Below are 19,592 nucleotides of genomic sequence, written 5' to 3' on the forward strand. Positions count from 1 at the left end.
AATTGCCCAATCTCCGCCGATACAATGTTGAATGAGCCAGTAAGCACCCAGAATGTCTAACAATAAAATGAACATGGGAAACTTTGCAGGTTGAGACCTTTACCGACATATTCAAACAATACCAAGCAGAGAAAACATTTTTTCCTACATGAATAAATAGGTCAGTAGGTAAATCCTTTTATTTATTTCTTAATTAAGTATAATATTGTTCCGTTACAAGTATGATATTGTTCTGTTGTTGCAGTATATCCAACTATCCTTCCTTCAACGACCACATCCACCCGCCGTCGCGCTTCTCCGATGACACGGAAGGCGAGACTGTCACGCAACCGCGCCGCAAGAGAGTCACCGGCCACGGGAAACTGCAGCGAGAGACATTCCAGATCAACGTCTGAATCTACCTAATCTTGTTAACTGCGTAACAAACGGTTTACTAACTAATGGCTAATCTTGTGACGATTTTATGAGGTTTTTTAACATCACCGGAGAAGCTTTATTGAATCTCCCGATGGTACTTGATGAAAGATTGACTGTGTAAAATGATTTGGACATTTTTTTTTTGTTTTTTTAAGGGAGTAACCTGCAAAGCCTCTATTTTAGAGGCTAGTCTGCAGGCAGGATTCCCATCCTTCCTAGGTAGATGTGAAAAATACATCACTTCAATTGAAAAAAATATTTCTTGAATTCGTTTTGCAATTGACAGAAATCAAACATATGACACCTGTTTTGCAGTCAAGCGTCAAAATACTAGACATTTGTCAGTTTTTGCCCAGTCTTTCATCTTTATGTAAAAAATACCTTATTCTATGCCATCATGACGCAACATTCTTGTACCCTGGTGAAGTTATCTCTGGTGATACTAAATGTGAACACGTTTACAATGAATTAACAAATACTTAAGTGAAAATATCCTGAGTTATCAAAAATATCTATCTTAGTAAATAAGTATATTAAATTGAATGCAATGTGTATAATAGTAGGTTGTTACGGAGAAAATCAATAATAATAATGTTCTGGGCCGGTGCGAATTAGTGACCATAGGTGTCAATTTACTGGATCTTTAGTATGATGGTCTTGTGCCTTGGCGATTGGAAGAATCAAAGACAATACCCACCAATGATCAATCATCAGTTATTCGGTCCAATATTGTACCGCTATATATTCCGTGCTCAGTCAGAAATCATATAAGTAATAAACTTATAGGCAACCGTCACGCAGAAGGCGAAATAACGAATTAATAAATAAAAATATTGTTAGTTTTATTTAAGGCGCCGGTATACCATATCCATAAAGAACTCACTCTTACGCAAGTTAGTACCAGCACGGATACGCGACTCCAAAAAGCCAGCCAGCCAATGTTGATATTCTTCCTTTCCTTCACTCTTACGTTATCAGCATCCCGTCAAATATACCAAGAACACATTTCACAATACTCCCGTTATTTAAAATTATTAATGTAAATCACAAGACGATTTATGGTTCCATTCAAATTTATTGATTTTTGTGATAGCTGTTTCACTTTGTGAGGGCATTATCAAACTATTTAAAAAAAAAACACACGCAAATCATGTTAACATTTTTTTAAATCTCCATAGTTTGCAAGAAAACACTGGATTGTAAGGGATTTCTTTTCCATGCCAAATTATAACTTCAAAACTATCTCATTCGATGATTCCAGAATGAAGTGCAAAATCTGCATAAATCTGAATACTAAATTCTTTGCTGGATATACCGCCGCCTTAACACATTCAAACTACGACTGATGATCTATTTCTTGGATAGTTAATTTGTTTAAAGTTATATGACTGTTAGTAAGTGTAACCTTTTATATCACGCTTTAGTTACAATACCAATAAGATTAAATCATTTTTACATGTAACATTTTACACAAATAGTAGTTTTGAGTGAATTTAGTTACGTGTTGAAAGTGGGCAGCGCTATTTTCTGTAAATTGTAAATAAACTTATACCCATAGATACACTCTATGCTAGTCCATGACGAATTGTACATAACGTAATGTGGCTCAAAGTTTGACGAGATTTCAAATTGACACGCCTGACTAATTAAGTTGGATCTGCAGAATCATAATTCATCTTGTGCCTTTCTTAACGAAGGATAATGATGACTGTCAAAAGATGTATTCCTATTGTAAAGCTTTTTTTTTCATTTTCATAAATTTTTGGAGAAGAAATTGTCATTTTTTCATCTAAAATTGATTAGGAATCCAAAAAAAAGTAAATGATAGCAATTTAATAAAGTGCACTGAAAAAATTACATTTCTTGAATGAATGAAAGCATAGAAAGTACGGAAAGTAAAGAATTTTTCCTGATTTCTATTTTCTAATTGTCTTTGGAAATTTTACTAAACGTAACGAAGATGTTTGCATTTAAAGCTGTTTTAAACACATGAATGATCATGAACAATGGTATTTTATAGAAAAATTATGGCCTTAACATGAATGGATGAAAATAGGATACAGAAAGTGAGAATATGATCCCTGAATCTGAGATTTCTAATGGGAACCCTGATTACCCCCAATAGTCTTCATTTTTAGAGCACATTAATTAGGCTACCACCATTCTTAAGGCCCTGAATTAAATTTTTCTGGAAATCAACCCTTACTTTTATGCTTTTTGCAGATCCGATTTCATTTATCAAACGTGCAGAAACGAGCCACCATAAATATAGAATTACTGTTTACTTATCATAATTTATGTAAATCACAAGTAGGTAATTTATAATTAATATTATTCAGAAGTTCTTTTCTATTGACTTCTTATAATAAATTTTAAGTCACACATTGATGTAACTATTCCAATTTTTAAGTACAGTCATCCCTCGGTATTCGCGGATATTTTATACGCAATATTATTTTATATTTGCATACACATTTTGCAATTTTTATCCCAAACTTATGAGATATTTTCTATTTAAACATAGTGAAACCGCCATCACCGGACTGATTGGATATAAACTTGATCGGGAAAATGAATAATCTACCTTTCATAAGAACATAACCTCCGTGAATACCAAGGGGACTACTGTTATAATATATGACGAAGCGAGCAGATGACAATACACAATAACTGATCTATCACAAAAATAAATATTTAAAAATAACTTAATTCGTTGACAAAAGATGCGAAGTTTAAAGACGTGTTAACAAAATTTATTGAAATGCGCTTTCTCAGAGCGATTGCGTCTGGGAGAATATTTTTACATAAATATTTAAATAAGTGTTTTATAATATGTGTGTAACACAAAAATTTCAAATGATAAAAAAAAAACTATTTTTAATCTCTTGTATGGATTTTGAACTTCTTACGCTTAGTTTTTTTTGTACACAATGCAGACAATAAATATACTGCACTTTCATGTGGCAAATGTTCTTAACTAATTTCCTGATTTATTATCGGTCAAATAAAAGATTATATCAAGATATATATGCGATAAGGTGTGATAATTAGGAAAAATCAAATGTTTTTTGTTTATAACTTTTATACACACACACAATTGTAATTTATGTAAAATTTATTGTTTAATTTGTTATTAACAATGTATTTATTTGCATTTATAAGTATGTTATATGATATTGTATTATAATGCATTAATATAATAATACATATTTGTGAGAGAAATTATTTGCCAAGCAAATTCTAGTCAGTAAATATTTGTATCCATTTTGCTTAAATGAAAGTGTTTTTAGAAAAAGTTAAATTAAATAAGGCCAAAGAAAGATCGACTGCATATAATTTATTTATATAATTAATATCACTTTGTGGTTTTGATCAAGTACAGGATTCAATAACAAAACATTGTTTGTGTTGAAATAATTTGTGCGGGATTAATTATAATTTTATTTGATGACAATGTATTTACTTTACTTTATTTTATTTTATAAATACTCTTTTTTTTAAATACAGAATATACAAATAGGTAATTTGACTGAAAAATCGATTATAAATACATACACAATTATAAAATGCCAAAAATTAACCAACTATCCATCACGCTGCTTCTCCGCAGGAGTTAGAAGAGAGAATAAAACACCATACCACTCTGTCTTTGCAAACATTCTTCGCCTCTTCCGCATTCATGCATCTCCTCATACATACCTGCCGATTATTCCGACCCCTAATCCGACCGCTTTCAAGCATTTGACATACTTGATCATGCCAAGTTTTTCTTGGTTCTTATTCTGCTCCTACTTACAATTACATTCGCGACATAAATTGGTTTTACCGTTCTTACCTCACTCATTCGTTCCGCATGTTTGAACCATCTCAACACACCTTTCTTAATTTTGTCGATAATGCTTTTCTCAGCGTTGCATTCTTTCCTTATTTCACCATTCGAACATCTGTCATACATCATTTTGCCGCGCTGAGAGTTCGAATTTTGACTGCATTCAGTCTGCATTCATCCTTCTTTTGCCAACTCCGTGCTTCACTTCCATACATTATAAAACTAAATTGCATTACATTATAAAACTGCCAAAAATTTTGAAACTGAATTACTTTTTACAAATATATTTAATTATGTTGCTCAGACACTGCCAATAATTTTAGAGTTACCTGTATAAAAAAATATATAATAATAATAGTTAAAAAAATCTTTTTTTGATACATTTTGCATTACATATAATAAAATCACTTTTTAAGTACAGTACTAAACTAAGAAAAAATGTTCTAATATTTGTGGGTCTTTTTTATATTTTTATTTATTTATTACCCCAATGAATGAGCTTCAAGTCAATTATGACATTTCTGCCAAGAAGCACAATTATTTTTTTCATATTGGTACACCAAGAAGAAAAAAATAATAAAAACAAGCCACATGGCTTACAGGCCATGTGGCCTGTTTTATTAAACACAATTATGACACATTTTATTTATTATTTTAACTGCCCTACCCATACAAATGTACGCGATACGTCTGATAGATTAACGCATCATACATTTACCTGTATATTCAGGTACAAAAAAGTATATGCACAACCACAGAAACGTTGTTGATACGTCAAGTTGTTCCTACACATACGAATATATCATACGAGGCGTTTAGTGTTTCCAGGTCAATATTGCTGGCTACCTCATTTGCAGAATAAATTGATTTTTTTTATTTGTATACATTTATTTAAATCACAATTTTTACATATTTAGAACATTTTTTTTTGCAGAGACCCACCAAGCCAAGCCACCTTGTGCGTCTTGTCGGTGGAGTTCTTTTTTAATACATTTTTTATTGTTTTTAACGATTGATATAACATTCAATATAAAATGTATTTGTAAAAATATTCAATAGAGTATTATTATTTTAAATGAAGAACGAGATGAATAATTATAATTTATAATTAAAATGTAGCTTTGTTTTAAAATCACTTTAAATATTTTGTTTTAACTTAATTGTAATATCTACCGGTTTCGAAGCTAACCGCTTCTTTATCAAAACTGAGTATTAATTAGTCTTGATAAAGAAGCGGTTAGCTTGGAATTCGGTAGACATTATAATTAAGTTATAATCAAATATTTTAAGTGATTTTAAAACTAAGATACATTTTAATTATAAAATGGAAAATCACAAAGTTAGTACTTCAAATGTCATTAATTGATTAGGCAGTCACTTTGTGGTAAAATCTATCCATTTTTAATCAATGTTTTACTTATTTAGGAGTAGGTAAAAAGAATAGAATGCAACACCAGTCTGTCAGAAAATGATGCGGAATGCATCGAAACATGTGTCACAGTAGATTTTAAGAAATAGTGGTATTTACTAAGTAAAACATTTTATTTATTGTTTCGGCATTAACTTTGTGGTAAGACATGTTACAATGATTAAAGAAAACACTTCGTTTTTTACCACTTGAGTTTTATTATAGACTACATGTTTCAGAAGTTAAACTTCCATCATTCAGGTCTGTATAATAACTAATAAAAAAAAAACATTAATAAAAAACTTCAAATATGTAATAAGTAATTATAATTTAGTTGTGAAATTTACATTACGCTGCATAAATGTCTGGGAGGTACTCTACACGCATATTACGTACATTCAATGAGATAGGGCAGATAATATTATTTATTATTAATGATTCTGTAAAACAATCACATTCCGTATAAAACTTTTGTATCATAAACTGATTTTCAATTAATTTGACATTTTGATTAATACTATAATAATTGGATCGGACTTTAGTCAAATCTTACTTTGGAGATTGCTATGTTTGCATCCAATATTACACATTTTAATAATGAGAAACACAATAAAAATATAAATATTATTAAAAATGTAATACATAACAATATATGTGATTGTTTTTTAACATAATTGTGTACTAATTAATGCATTTTTTACTCATTTAAATAATATTTTTTAATTTTTTTTTTAAATAATTTTTATTTGAAATATATATGTAAAATTTGTCAGAATATATCATAGTATAATAAACAGGGAGAGAGGAGTACTTAAATATTAAGCTTGTATTAAAAATATTGTGTATTTTAAAATGGTTATTAATAGAATTTAAAAACGAAAAAACAACAATGTTATTATATACCTAACAATTTTATTTGTTACTTGACAATAAAAAATAACAAAATATCACGTGTTTTACTTTTATCCCTTTTCAAATGCATTCCAAATCAAAAGTTATATACTAACACAGATTTTTTTGAGTCTACTAAGTTGTATTTTATTAACAAAAACACATAAAAAATTAATTTTGTGACAATTGTTTCGCCTTGTTAGGGCATTATCAAACGAATGTCACACATTCGTTTGATAATGCCCTAACAAGACGAAACAATTGTCACAATATAAATTTTTTATGTGTTTTTGTTTAAAATACAACTTAGTAGACTCAAAAAATCCGTGTTTGATTCAAAATTAATACATAAATATTTTTTACACAAAATTTCATACTCTTATAAAATAATTACTTTAATTTTTTTGTAAAAATCATGATTTTTCATTGATTAGTCTAATCTTACAAGTAAAAACCCAGCAGTCAATATTAAAAGCAAACAATTTTGTACATATTATTCCTCTACGGTGAAATCAAAAGGTTCAAACTTTTTCCGGAACTCCGTGACATATTCTATTTCCTCTTCCTTGGTGAGCTGACAAGCTCTCCAGTCTGCTTTGTCTTCGCAGTTCAGGATCGGTGAGCTGGCCAGCACGTCCCTAAAACCAAACAACTCCATAGAAATAACTACACTACATAATTTAGAACATTTTGACATTACACACATTTTTATTAACCAACTAATTTCGGCAACAACCTGTTGCCCTCTTCAGGGTATAATTTATGACTAAAACTAAACCCTGAAGATGGGCAACAGATTGTTGCTGAAACTAGTTGGTTAATAAAAATGTGAGTGGATCAAAAAATAAAGTCTTTTTATTTCTCAAAATAATATATCAATATGATCCACAAAGGTAATGCTTTCAATATTCAAAACATTTTGAGTGTGTCCCAAAACATGTTAACAAATCTGAATTTTCTCCACTTAGACCCACTTGGACCTTTCTGCGTGTAATATTTGTGTGTGCGTAACACTTATGATACTATTTTTTGTGATTTTCATTTAACAAATTGTTGTCGGACGGTTTTTTCATCAACCCCAACCTTAATTATACTCAGACAGCCCCCTGACACTCGGTATACTAATCACCAGTAACCACAAACCCAATTCTGATCTGTACAATATTCTTTGGCTTCTCTCACGTTCTACCAAAAGTAAGAAAATAAAATGTTTATAAGCAACACTATGTAAAAGACGCTTTTCAGCTTTTCCCGCAAACAATATCATTTATTTGAAATTAAAAAAAAAACTTTCCTTTTTCCAAATAAAATCTTCATTAAAACAAAGGGTCAAGAGACTTTACAGCTGCGACTGGAAAAGGCAGCGCAATGGCTGAAACTTTTCGACACAGGGGTGAAGTCAAAATATATACTTTTAACATTAATGGAAGAATTTAAGAGTAGCTGGCTTAATGTCATTTAATTATAAAGTTATGGATAGTCACCTGCCAAACTGTAGGGGAAAGTTTTTCTTAGTCCTGGCGTAGAACTGGTCACCCGTAGGCAGCTGCAGATGGAAGTAGGGGGCGCCCGGAGTGACCATCTGCTTCAGCTCCGTGCGCTCCGGGATCAGCTCCAGTTGGAAACCCTGGATACCGGCTTCATCCTGAGCAACAAACATATACATATACAGTCATCTCTAAAATTCACCAAATTCACCCTTGGATTTGCATATTCCTGCTGATATCATCTTTTTTTTGTTTCCATTATATATATACATATAAAATGAAACTTAAATAATAATAAAACTTAACTAATTCGTTTGTCCTCCTTCTGAAACATGTTTGTATGCAATGAGGCATAGGGCATTCCATCAGATCAACGCAATATTAACTGAATTATTAATTATATGAAGTGGATGGAGGAGATAACAAATTTAACTAATTTTTAGTGAAAAATATAAATACATTTTTAGTAAAAAAAATTGTTTGCTGCCTTAGAATGTCCACTAAATTTTAAATGGACCATTTTTGCAAAAAAAATTTTTCAGAAATTCACATATAAGAAAATATCTCAGCTCGAGTGCATGAAGCAATTTATTTTACTCCCTGGGAATCAAATCCTCTAGCAGAGTACCCAAACATGCTAACCAGTAAACTATGAAGGAGTACAGGTTTAAGATTTTAATTTGTTCAGTAATGTTATTTTCAATTATATTTTTTATAAAAGTAACCTAAATATTCCTGGATAAATAATGAGGGAAATTTATACTGGAATCTAGCCATGTTTGGTTCTTGGTCATGTCCATTCTTTGGCCAAAAGTGTAAGAAAGGATGACCAATTCTACAGGCAATCTCTATTTTGATGCACTCACTTGAAACGCCTCGACAAGTTGCTGTTCCGCCTCGCGGGGCACGGGCACGCACTGGATCTGGAGATGGGAAGTCTTGAAGTTCCTCTCGAAGAAGACCACCAGCTCCCCGATCGAGGAGAAGAACTTTCTCAACGCTTTCTTGAAAAGCTTTATTTCTTTGTTGATTTCATCGGGCGCCTGTAGATTACAAATAAGAATTATTCAATTATATCAATACAAAATATCAATAAATAAAAAATCTATAAGCTAAACTTTTTGCTTACAAATGTCAACCGAAGAGGATCCCGAGGAAGTGTAATTTTATAAATACAAAACATGATTTCTATTGAAGTGAATATGCAACATTATTAAATATATGGTTGTCAATCATGGGTAAGTCATCAAAGAACTTTGATTACTATGCAATAAAAAACTCGATTTTTCAGGAGATCGTTTTTAAAGTTTAAGAATATAATAAAATGTATTAAAAATAAATATCAAGCCACTTATTGAACTTTTTATTGTGTAACAGATCTTTTTAGGTAAAACCTGAGTATTTTTTCTCCATTTGAAAAATATATAATTAAGTATATATACGTAAGTCCCTCTCCAAGCACAAGAGCTCAGTCTCTTTTTTGGAGAGGCACAGCGAATCGAAATGTAAAAGTTTCCTATATGTATCAATGTTTAAAATGTATTATGTTATACTTAAAAATGTAAATATATTAAATAAATAATAAAAAATTTAGTATATTTTTTAAAAGATAATTAAACAATACATTTTCTTCAAAATGCAAAAACAACACTTTCTGCCCTGTAGCGGGTAAATATTAAGTTAAAAATATGCCGCTTTTACTGGGATATAGTTCATTTTTTGGGCATTCTGAAAACATGTACAACTAATTGACGATTTTTGATACATGACGTTGTTAAAAAGAGTGAGCGATTTGTTTGAAAAGGATTTTACTATATTTTTATTACCTGACTGGTGGACTGGTGGTGAGCTATAGGCAATATGAGACAGTGGTGCGGGCCCAGTGGACCCTTGGCCAGCGCCAGGTAGCAGGTCTCTCCGACGCTGATGACCAGCTGCTTCTCGACTGTGGGCGATGACAAGCAGAACCAACAGGTGGCTGAGGAACAAAATATCCATGTCAAGGGGACCAATAGCAGATAAACATACAATCATAACATTATTTCATTATTATTTTATTTTATTTTATTACCAAGCCTCCACTTGTTTACGTGTGATTTAAGCTCTACCAGACAAAATATGTAGATTGTAATATCAATAAATAAAGGATATAAGAGAAGATAGAGATGGCAGGAAAAAAATCAACAATAATAATAAAAATTAATTCACATTAGCTGGATGCTTAAAAAATTTTGTATGGAGAAACAAATACATGCTGAAAGAGAGTAAGGTGAGGATCTTGACATATGGCACGGAAACAAGAGCCGGCACCGCGAGAACAAAAAGCCTTCTTAGACTCTACGACCCATTGCTGGCCTAACACTTCGCGACAGAGTTAGAAACTCAGAAATAAGAAAAATCTGCGATGTTGAAGATGTTGTGCGATGGGGAAGAGAAAGAAGACGTTTCTGGAGAAATCATGTGGGAAGAGCGAGTTCGGATCGAGTGGTGAGGGTGGCAGAGGACAGCAGCATAGGCAGGATCAGACCCCCAGGAAGACCACCTAAACGATGGAAGGATAGCTGGTCTTCCACCTCCCAGGAGCGACCCAAGAATGACAGGACCTAGTCCTAAAATAAGAAGAAGAAGAAGAATTCACACTAAGGAAAACACAAAATAAACTATTCAAACTAAATCAATTAAATCATATTACTCTAATAAGAATATCAGGAAAGAGTCTTCGAGATAGAATAAGAAATGCCAGGATCAGGGAAATTGAAGATGTCGTTAGGTGGGGAAGGCAACGAAGGAGACAATGGTATGCACATGTGAGGAGAATGGAAACATCCAGAAGAAGAAGAAAAAATTACAATCATAACATCTTCCGTACAAGTTATGTGGTATTTAAACTGAAATAAATAGCGGCCAGACTGCGAAATGAATTAGCGCCACTTGCAAAATAAATTCAAGAAAGATTTTATTTTTCACATTTACCTTCCTATTCTTACTATGCTACCTGCAGACAAGGCTTTAAAAAAAGGTTTTGTGGATTATTCCTTTAAATATTTTTTTTTAAACAAGTTAAAAATCCATCTCTAATGACAATACGTCGGGTATGTATGAGGAGATGCATGAATGTAGAAGAGGCAAAGAATGTTTGCAAAGACAGAGTGGTGTGGCGTTCGATTCTCTCTGCCCACCCCTGCGGGGAAGCGGCGTGATGGTTAGTTAGTTAGTTAGTTATATTATCTTTTTTTTATGTAAAGCGATAAAATCGAACCGGGCAGTTAATTGGGCCGATCCCGCCTGGATCTACGACACTAGTTAAATGACTTTTTTAATATTTTAATTATATTTGTTAAATTTTTCCAAAAAATATGAGTAGTGTGTCAGTCGTAGGTAAAATGGTGTGTTAAATAGGTAAATGGAGTGTTACACGTGTGTAAAACGATCACTTAACCAACCTATGACTATTATTTTTCTCCCACATAATGCATACTGGAAAGCACTATAGTAAAAGTGTAAGAATCCCTTACCCGTAGCATGACCTTGCATTTATAAGCAGGATGCAAAAAAGTGAAGAGAAAAAAAAACAAAAAAACCACCCTATGACTCGTAAGCCCTATAAATACCCATATTTCTGTGCAATTCTTCTTAATCTATATTGAGATGTCAGAATGTAATTTTATTTCGTATGGGTTTGCAAATAAATATCATAAACTGTGCCCTCGGCACGAGAAAACACAATGAGGCACATTTGTAATTATGTGCATGATGAAATATAAATAAATAGATTGGGTTACCCTGGTCGAATTCCGGGCGCTTCCTCTCCTTCTGATCTCCCTTGTGTTTCCGCTTCCCTCCGGAATCCGCCGAGTCCATGTCAAAGAAGAACTGCCCGTTGCCCGTGTACTAAAACCACAAACCGCCAACTGTCAGTAAATCAGTCTTCCCATGAAATAGTATACAAGCTTCGAAATTCAGCTTAGCTCAGTGCCGAATAAAATAAAATACAATAACTTTTCTCTACAAAAGTGGAAACAGAAAACTATGTAATGAAGTGATTTTGATGAAGACATCAGGAATAGAACCAAAACAGAGGATATCATGGATTGCGTGGCAAGACTCTAATGCCAATGGGCGGGACACATTGCAAAACACAAGATGGACCCCAAATATTTTAAGATGGAGACCTTGGGGGAACAAAAGAGGTGTCAAAAGACCCCAAAAGAGATGGTCCGACGACATAGTCGCTGTGGGGGGTAGAAACTAACTGCAAACAACAACCGCTTGAAGGAAATGGAAGAGGTCTATATCCAGCAATGGAGGAAAAAGAACTCATGAAGAATAAGAAGAAGACTTAAGGTGCGAGACAAGAGTGCGAGAACCCACCTTCTCCAGCAGGCCGGGCTTGGTCTGCTGCATGAGCTCCTCGGGGTACGGGCATGGTGTCTCATCGGTAGTGCCCTGCAGCAGCTCCATCATGCGCATGCGCTGGATGGGCTGCAGGCTGCATGCGTACAGCCACTTCTGCTTGTCGGCGTTGCCCACCGGAGCCACGGCGATGAAGCGCGTGGCGAGCTCTCTGCTGTTGTGGTATGTGTTCACATTCCTGGAAAATAACCAATTTTAATATCTCCAAGAAATTATTGTTGTCAACATGGCAGGCATGACAGGCAGAAATTCTTGTTATCAACATGACAGGCGTCGTGACGTAGTTGGGTAAAAGCTCGAATGCGAAACTAGCATAGTACTAGTCACACACCAGCTACACAACATATTGATCACATGCGTTTTGGGTCGGCCCGAGGACCAACATTCACTAAGGATTGCGGAACAACGACAAATGTTGGTGTAGTGAAGAGACGGATATGTCTCAAAACCCATAGACAAAAATGTCAGTGAGTGTTTATATACTAACATTTCAGTAAAAAAGAAAAACTACAAAGTAAATGCTATAAATCAGTAGTCAGCAACCTTTTGAGAGACAGGGTAAAAAAAAACAAAAAGTGGGTAAAAGTTCTTTTAGAAAAAAATTATTCTAATTAAATAAAATACATACATGTGCTAATACAAATTTAATTTATAAAACAAAAGTGTATAAAAAAATAACACCATCATATTCTCTTGGTGGGTAATTCAACTACCCGCAGGTAGTGGGTGCCCGACCACTGCTCGGCTATCCAAACTTAAAACACAGTAAGGAACATTTTTTGTTGTACATTTTTTTTTGCATTTTTGGACTAAGGAAAATCTACTTAGTCCAAAAATGCAAAAAAACGTACTACAAAAAAAATGTCCCTTACTGTGTTTTGAGTTTGGACAGCCGTGCTATAGATATGAATAATATGTATAGGGTATAACTTGCCTGTATGGTGGCCTCTCGTAATATAGCTTTGGAGATGTGACAAAGTGGTATCTGGGCCGAGTGTGCATGGCGAGCCACGACACCAGCAAGGAGCTGCTACTCACGTCCAGATCAATCTGAAAACACATTCTGTCATTTTACACACCAGTCCATTTTACACGTCAATAGGACATCACCACGAAACACGCGGTAGATGAACAATGTGCCATCTCACCTCACAGACATCACATATAAATATAAATGTACTGAATGAATTTCACTAATTGATTCCGCAGTCAATTTGTGGTAATATGTCTGTCCATTTTTAATTTAAGTTTTACTTTGTAAATACCACTACATATTTCTTAAAATTTATTGTAACACATGTTTCAATGCATTTTGCATCATTTTCTGACAGACTGGTGTTGCATTCTATTATTTTTACCTACTCATATAAGAAACCGGTGTGATGATTAGTTAGCATTTTTTATATATTGGTAATATTGTCCACCCCCATAGTATAATGGTCAGCAAGCTCGGTTACGGTACTGAAGGTCCCGGGTTCAATCCCAGAGGGGGGTCAAATAAATATGAGTGATATTTTCACTCTGATATTTATTCAATATTACTCTGGACAGTACTTGAAGTGGAGGGCTGATCACCTTTATGTATTTAACAATCAAGATAACACTGCTTCTATATTGCACGGTGCTCTCTGCACCATTTTGATAGGTATGTGAATAAAATGCATATGCTCCTTCATTTGTATCATATGTATCTCATCAAATTTATTCCACTTCAATTTAAGAATTTTAAGTGCAGGACTCATCGCTTTCTTCTTCTTTAGCCTTCTGTCCTCCACTGCTAGATATAGGCCTCTTCCGTATCCTTCCCTTTGGTCGGTTACTATTTGCAGCCAGTTTCTACCCCCCACAGAGACTATGTTGTCGGACCATCTTTTTTGAGGTCCCTCAATGCCTATGTTATTCTCCCAAGGTCTCCATCTCAAAATATATTTTTTTCGCTTTGGCTTTGTGTAATTAACGATAAGGGTAGTGCTACCTCAAGGAGTGGCAGACATTAAAGGAGACCTTCTCCCAGCAGTGGGTGGATGCGGGTTGAAACCACAGCTCAATCTGAAGAGGTGCTCTACACACAATCCGATTAAAAAAAAAACAAGATACAACATTGATAAAAAATATTTGCCAAACCTTTCTTTCGTCCAAGTTCTGCACTTGGGACGGCCACTGCGAGGTGATCAGTATGTCCAGCCCTCGGTAGTCGGGTTGTCCTCTCAGACAGGCATCTTTCACGGCCGAGCAGTCGGCTCCGGAGAACCCTCTCTCCGCACCGTCCACAGCCTGGTGGCCACTGAGATAGCCGATCTTCAAACCACTGCTTGTGGTGTACACACCTCGCTTACCTGAAAAATTACCAAATTTTTATATCATCCAATATGATCTGGAAATTTCACAGTAGATTTAAATTTTTAGTTTACCGAGAAGCTACTTTTTAACACATTGTTGTCGGGCAGTTTTTTCATCAACCCCGACCCTAACTATACTCAGACAGCCTGCTGCCAGACCCTCTGTATACTAATCGCAAGTAACCGTAAACCCAATTACGATCTGTGCAATGTTTTTTGATGTCTCTCGCGCTCTACCAAAAGTAAACGCATAGAACGCTTATAAGTGTCTCCCGCTCTCTACCAACAGTTAAAAACAATCTGTTAAAAGAGAAACTCTATAATGTAGTGCTAAGCATGATTGTTTTCTATATCAATGATTTCTTACTCCAATATTTATTTAATACCACCCTGGACTGGAACCTAAAGTGCAGGATTGCTGAAGGCAAAGTAAATAAACTACCTTCGCATAATTAACAATAAAGACAACGCTATGTCAATACGATGCAGTGAACTATGCACCATAAGGGTTAAAGTATTGAATAATATGCAGAAACAAGAAAACTAATGGATATATTATATATTTTGAATATTGAAAGCATTAACTTTGTGGATCATTGTGATATATTATTTTGAGAAATAAAAAGACTTTGTTTTTTGATCCACTCACATTTTTATTAAAAACCAACTAGTTTCAGCAATAACCTGTTGCCCTCTTCAGGGTTTAGTCATAAAATAAAAAGAATGCACGGTCCATTCCATTGTATAAGCGGGATAGTGGGGCTTTTGTTTGTGTAGTTGTGGGCGTATTTGTAGGTAAGTTCGGTGTTGGGTTAAAAATTGACTGAGTAGGGAGATCAGAAACAATATTAGAAACAATATTGCGTGGACTTGGACTTTTATGAACGAGACGATCCGAGTTGGAACTCGACTTCCTCTCACTACGTTTGGTCATTTTTTGTTTTTTAGTTTTGTTTTGGCATTGAATTGTGATGAAATCTGACGCATCCGGGACAGACTTCATCGTTGCTTGTGACGAATCCGTTTCTCCATCCGGGGGGTCCGGAGTTTTTTCTTTGTCACTCATTTTTTTATAAATGAGTATTGCGAGAAACAAACCAAATGTTTGAAATTTAAAAAATAATTAAATAAAGAATATGGAAAAGTATGAAAAGATTATTGTTACCTTGACTGTGGGTAGAGGAAACACGGGAAAAAATAACAAACTAATCTAAGAAATGTTATAAAAATAATAAAAGAAACACTAATTCACCCAGAAAACTGATTTTACATTTGTTAAATAAAAGTATATTAGTTTTAAATCAATTATTTTCACGAGGATTAAAAAACAGACCGCCACCACTGTATTAGTCCATAGAAAAAAACCTTTCTACCTATTTAATTCATTATAATTATCTTCATACCATAAAGTATATTGTATTGTAGATTGAGCAGGCTTTGCCTATGGGAGATTTTTTGATTTTTGTTTTAAATGTGACACTTTTAAACTTTTGGTGAATTAGACTTGATGGCTGTGTTATTTATATTTATACTAACCTAAATATGTGACATTTGGACAGATTTCTGCTCCTTCATTCTCCGGGTAAAATGCCTGATGGTCCTCGTTGCACGGACCCAATATATAAGTCGGAACTGTGACTGCAATATTAAAAAGAATGTATGATTAACACATTATTCTTCTTCGTCTTACTCCTCATTACTGAAATTTGTGACCCTTATGGAAGCAATGACTCTTCTCCAGTTATCCCTTGACTGTGCTGCACGTAGCGCTCCAAACACCGAGGTGGCTGCTGCTGCCTTAACTTGATTGATCCATAATGTGGGGATCTTCCTCTCCCTCTCTTCCCCTCCAGGCTACTGATCACAACCAGTCGTTCCAGGCTACCGTCATTGCCACGCACAACGTGTCCAAAGAACTGAAGAATCCGCCGTGTACAGACACTGGCCAGATTCAAGCCATCCAAATGTAACTCCTGACGAATGGACTCGTTGATGCGTATAGCTGTCCATGGGGTTCGGAGCATGCGCATTTATCAAGACACTTTTGTTTGACGAATGTGCATTTTTTCATATTTTTTAAAAATTACAACTTTTTTTGTTGTTGTAAGTATTCACAATACGGCTGTCCAAACTCAAAACACAGTAAGGGACATTTTTTGTAGAAGGTTTTTTTTACATTTTTGGACTAAGTAGATTCTACTTAGTCCAAAAATGCAAAAAAAAACGTACTAAAAAAAAATTGTCCCTTACTGTGTTTTAATTTTGGACAGCCGAATACTTAGTGGAGTCTGCCTTGATAGCGTAGTGGTTACTGAGTTTGACTACCGTGATGGAGGTCCCGGGTTTGATTCCCAGGGGTTCAAAACAAATATAAGTATAATATTTCATATTAGCCTGGACTGTCATCTGAAGCATAAGTCTCATCAATTTGCCTTTATCCAATGTATGATCAACTCGAGAGTAGGAAGAAGAAGTGAAGGTATGAGAGATGTGTCGTAAAGATATGAGTCATGTGTAAATATTTAATAATTTCATATAAGTGTATGTTCCGCCACATAATATAAAATTAGAAAACGTGGGTGTACTGGCAAAAAAACATTAAATTGAAAATATGCAATTTAGACTTAATGATGCATATTATAAAGTTTTACAACGTTCTATAAGCTGGCCAAATACACTGAGTAGTTTGAAATATCATATTTATGTGGTTTTAAAAGTGAATTCAAGTTTTTTTTTTAAAGAGAAATATTTGTGATTTCATTATTTACGCAAATATTTCAATTTCATACCATTTCTGTGAGCCTAAGCGGCTCATTATTAAAAATAGCTATAAATTGTGGTAGAGTGGATACAAACCGAGAGACTCTGACTTAAGAGTCCGCGAAACTAACCACGGGACCACAACCGGACACAAATTTAATAGCGGGTATTTTATTGAGGATAAAAGTTTGAATAAACAGGGATTATTAAAATAGGGATTTTAAAATGTTTTTTTACAAGTATAATAATAAAATAAAATAAAACCTTTATCCGCACCCCAATGGTGCATAGGGCACTGCGTCATATAAACGCAGTGTTATCTTGATAGTTTACACATGAAGGAAAGGTGATCAGCCCTCCGCTTCAGGTACCAGTCCAGTGTAATATTGAATAAATATGACAGTGAAAAAATCACTTATATTTATTTTACCCCCCTTGGGAATCGAACCCGGGACCTCCAGAACAGCACGCTCAGGTAGCCGAGCGTGCTGACCATTACACTACGGAGGCGGACTGTTTTGCCAGTATACTTATGAATAATACAAATAAAATCAAAAATCAAAAAGTAGGTTCCTGATATGGTGGATGAAAAATGTTTAAAGTTATTCACCCCACTTAAATAAAGACAGCAAAAAAAAACGTTATTGTTGCAATGTCCCTTTTGTTGATATAATCTGTCTACCTAGACATTTCTCACTGTGTTTGTTCATATAGTTCGTGCTGTTTATATTACTTTGTTTTATGTTGTATTTATACATTATTTTTAAAAATATATATATAAATGAACTTCTCGTTATGGGTGAAGTTTTACAAAAAAGTGTAAAGTTACATATTAATAATAATATACTCCAAACAACATAATGTTTAAATTTTGTGTGCAATATTTCTTACCGATATTTCACAACCATTGGAATTTGTTGTGCAATTAACGCAGTACTGAAAAATATCTGAAAGCTGATAAAATATCGTAAGCCAGTGTTTAAAACTTTTACAAGGAAAGAAAAAAGCTGCATAATGTTTAAATGTTGTGTGCAATATTTCTTATGGTAATTTTTATTCTTTCCTTGTAAAAGTTTCAAAGTGGCTTATGATATTTTATCAGCTATATTTCTCAGTCCGGCTCCGTAGTATAATGGTCAGCATGCTCGCCTACCGTTCTGGAGGTCCTGGGTTCGATTCCCAGGGGGGTTTAATAAATATAAGTGATTTTTTCACTCTAATATTTATTCAATATTACACTGGACTGGTACCTGAAGTGGAGGGCTGGGGCTGATCACCTTTCCTTCATGTGTAATCGATCGAGATAACACTGCGTTTATATGAAGCAGTGCCCTATGCACCATTGGGGTGCGGTAAGGGATTTATTATTTATTATATTTCTCAGTACTGCATTAATTGCACAACCAATTTTAATGGTTGTGCAATAGTTGAGCATTGAATCAAAGTGGACATATTGGTTGTGCTAAATGGTGACAAAATTAAAGTAAGCTTCACACATTGTTGTCGGGCAGTTTTTTCATCAACCCGACCCTAATTATACTCAGTCTGCCGCCCGACCCTCAGTATACTAATCACAAGTAACCACAAACTCAATTCCAATCTGTATAATAATTTTTGGTATCTCTCGCGCTCTACCAAAAGTAAGCAAATAGAACACCTGTATCTCCCGCTCTCTACCAACAGTACGTAAAAGAAGTTTTTAAGCGCTTCCCGCAAACAATGTGCTAATGTACTGAATCAGAGGTACTACATCATTTGCAAACCAACATTCGTCTGTGTACAGCAGGTATTACGATTTTCTTTTCTTTTTTGGAAACAATGTGATTTTTTGGTGTGTAAATTTATTGCATCAGTATGTGTAATGTTAATAAACAGTGCGCCTAATAGTGATATGCTTCAATGTGTATAGACTGCCGAAGGCGTATATGCTGAATGATAACTCTGTTATTACACATTGGTGAGTTTTTTTTTTTAATCTTTATTTTGAATGCATATTTTTAACACCAAAAAATATTCCATGGAATTTTTTTTTGAATTTTTATTGGAAT

At 34.1% G+C, this 19,592-nt stretch overlaps 2 protein-coding genes across 2 annotated transcripts in view; one reads left to right on the forward strand and one right to left on the reverse strand.

Moving 5' to 3' along the window:
- Dscam4 (Down syndrome cell adhesion molecule 4) overlaps window positions 1-2,311 on the forward strand; it is a 70,255-nt gene extending 67,944 nt beyond the window's left edge. Inside the window, exon 29 of the mRNA XM_088276585.1 lies at window positions 245-2,311. Coding sequence (XP_088132711.1) covers window positions 245-395 — 151 coding nt within the window. The 3' untranslated portion in view covers window positions 396-2,311. The remainder of the gene's footprint in view (window positions 1-244) is intronic.
- Window positions 2,308-19,592, reverse strand: part of LOC148312580 (pre-mRNA splicing factor CG7741-like) — a 17,721-nt gene continuing 436 nt past the window's right edge. Inside the window, exons 3-11 of the mRNA XM_088276322.1 lie at window positions 16,321-16,422; window positions 14,570-14,781; window positions 13,380-13,495; window positions 12,404-12,623; window positions 11,815-11,923; window positions 9,859-10,010; window positions 8,899-9,075; window positions 8,030-8,190; window positions 2,308-7,183 (exon numbers count right to left, since the gene is read on the reverse strand). Coding sequence (XP_088132448.1) covers window positions 7,039-7,183; window positions 8,030-8,190; window positions 8,899-9,075; window positions 9,859-10,010; window positions 11,815-11,923; window positions 12,404-12,623; window positions 13,380-13,495; window positions 14,570-14,781; window positions 16,321-16,422 — 1,394 coding nt within the window. The 3' untranslated portion in view covers window positions 2,308-7,038. The remainder of the gene's footprint in view (window positions 7,184-8,029; window positions 8,191-8,898; window positions 9,076-9,858; window positions 10,011-11,814; window positions 11,924-12,403; window positions 12,624-13,379; window positions 13,496-14,569; window positions 14,782-16,320; window positions 16,423-19,592) is intronic.

The sequence above is a fragment of the Brachycentrus maculatus genome, unplaced genomic scaffold (assembly GCF_059751285.1).
Source record: "Brachycentrus maculatus isolate JH-2025_06_01 unplaced genomic scaffold, ASM5975128v1 h1tg000038l, whole genome shotgun sequence".
NCBI classification, from domain to species: domain Eukaryota; kingdom Metazoa; phylum Arthropoda; class Insecta; order Trichoptera; family Brachycentridae; genus Brachycentrus; species Brachycentrus maculatus.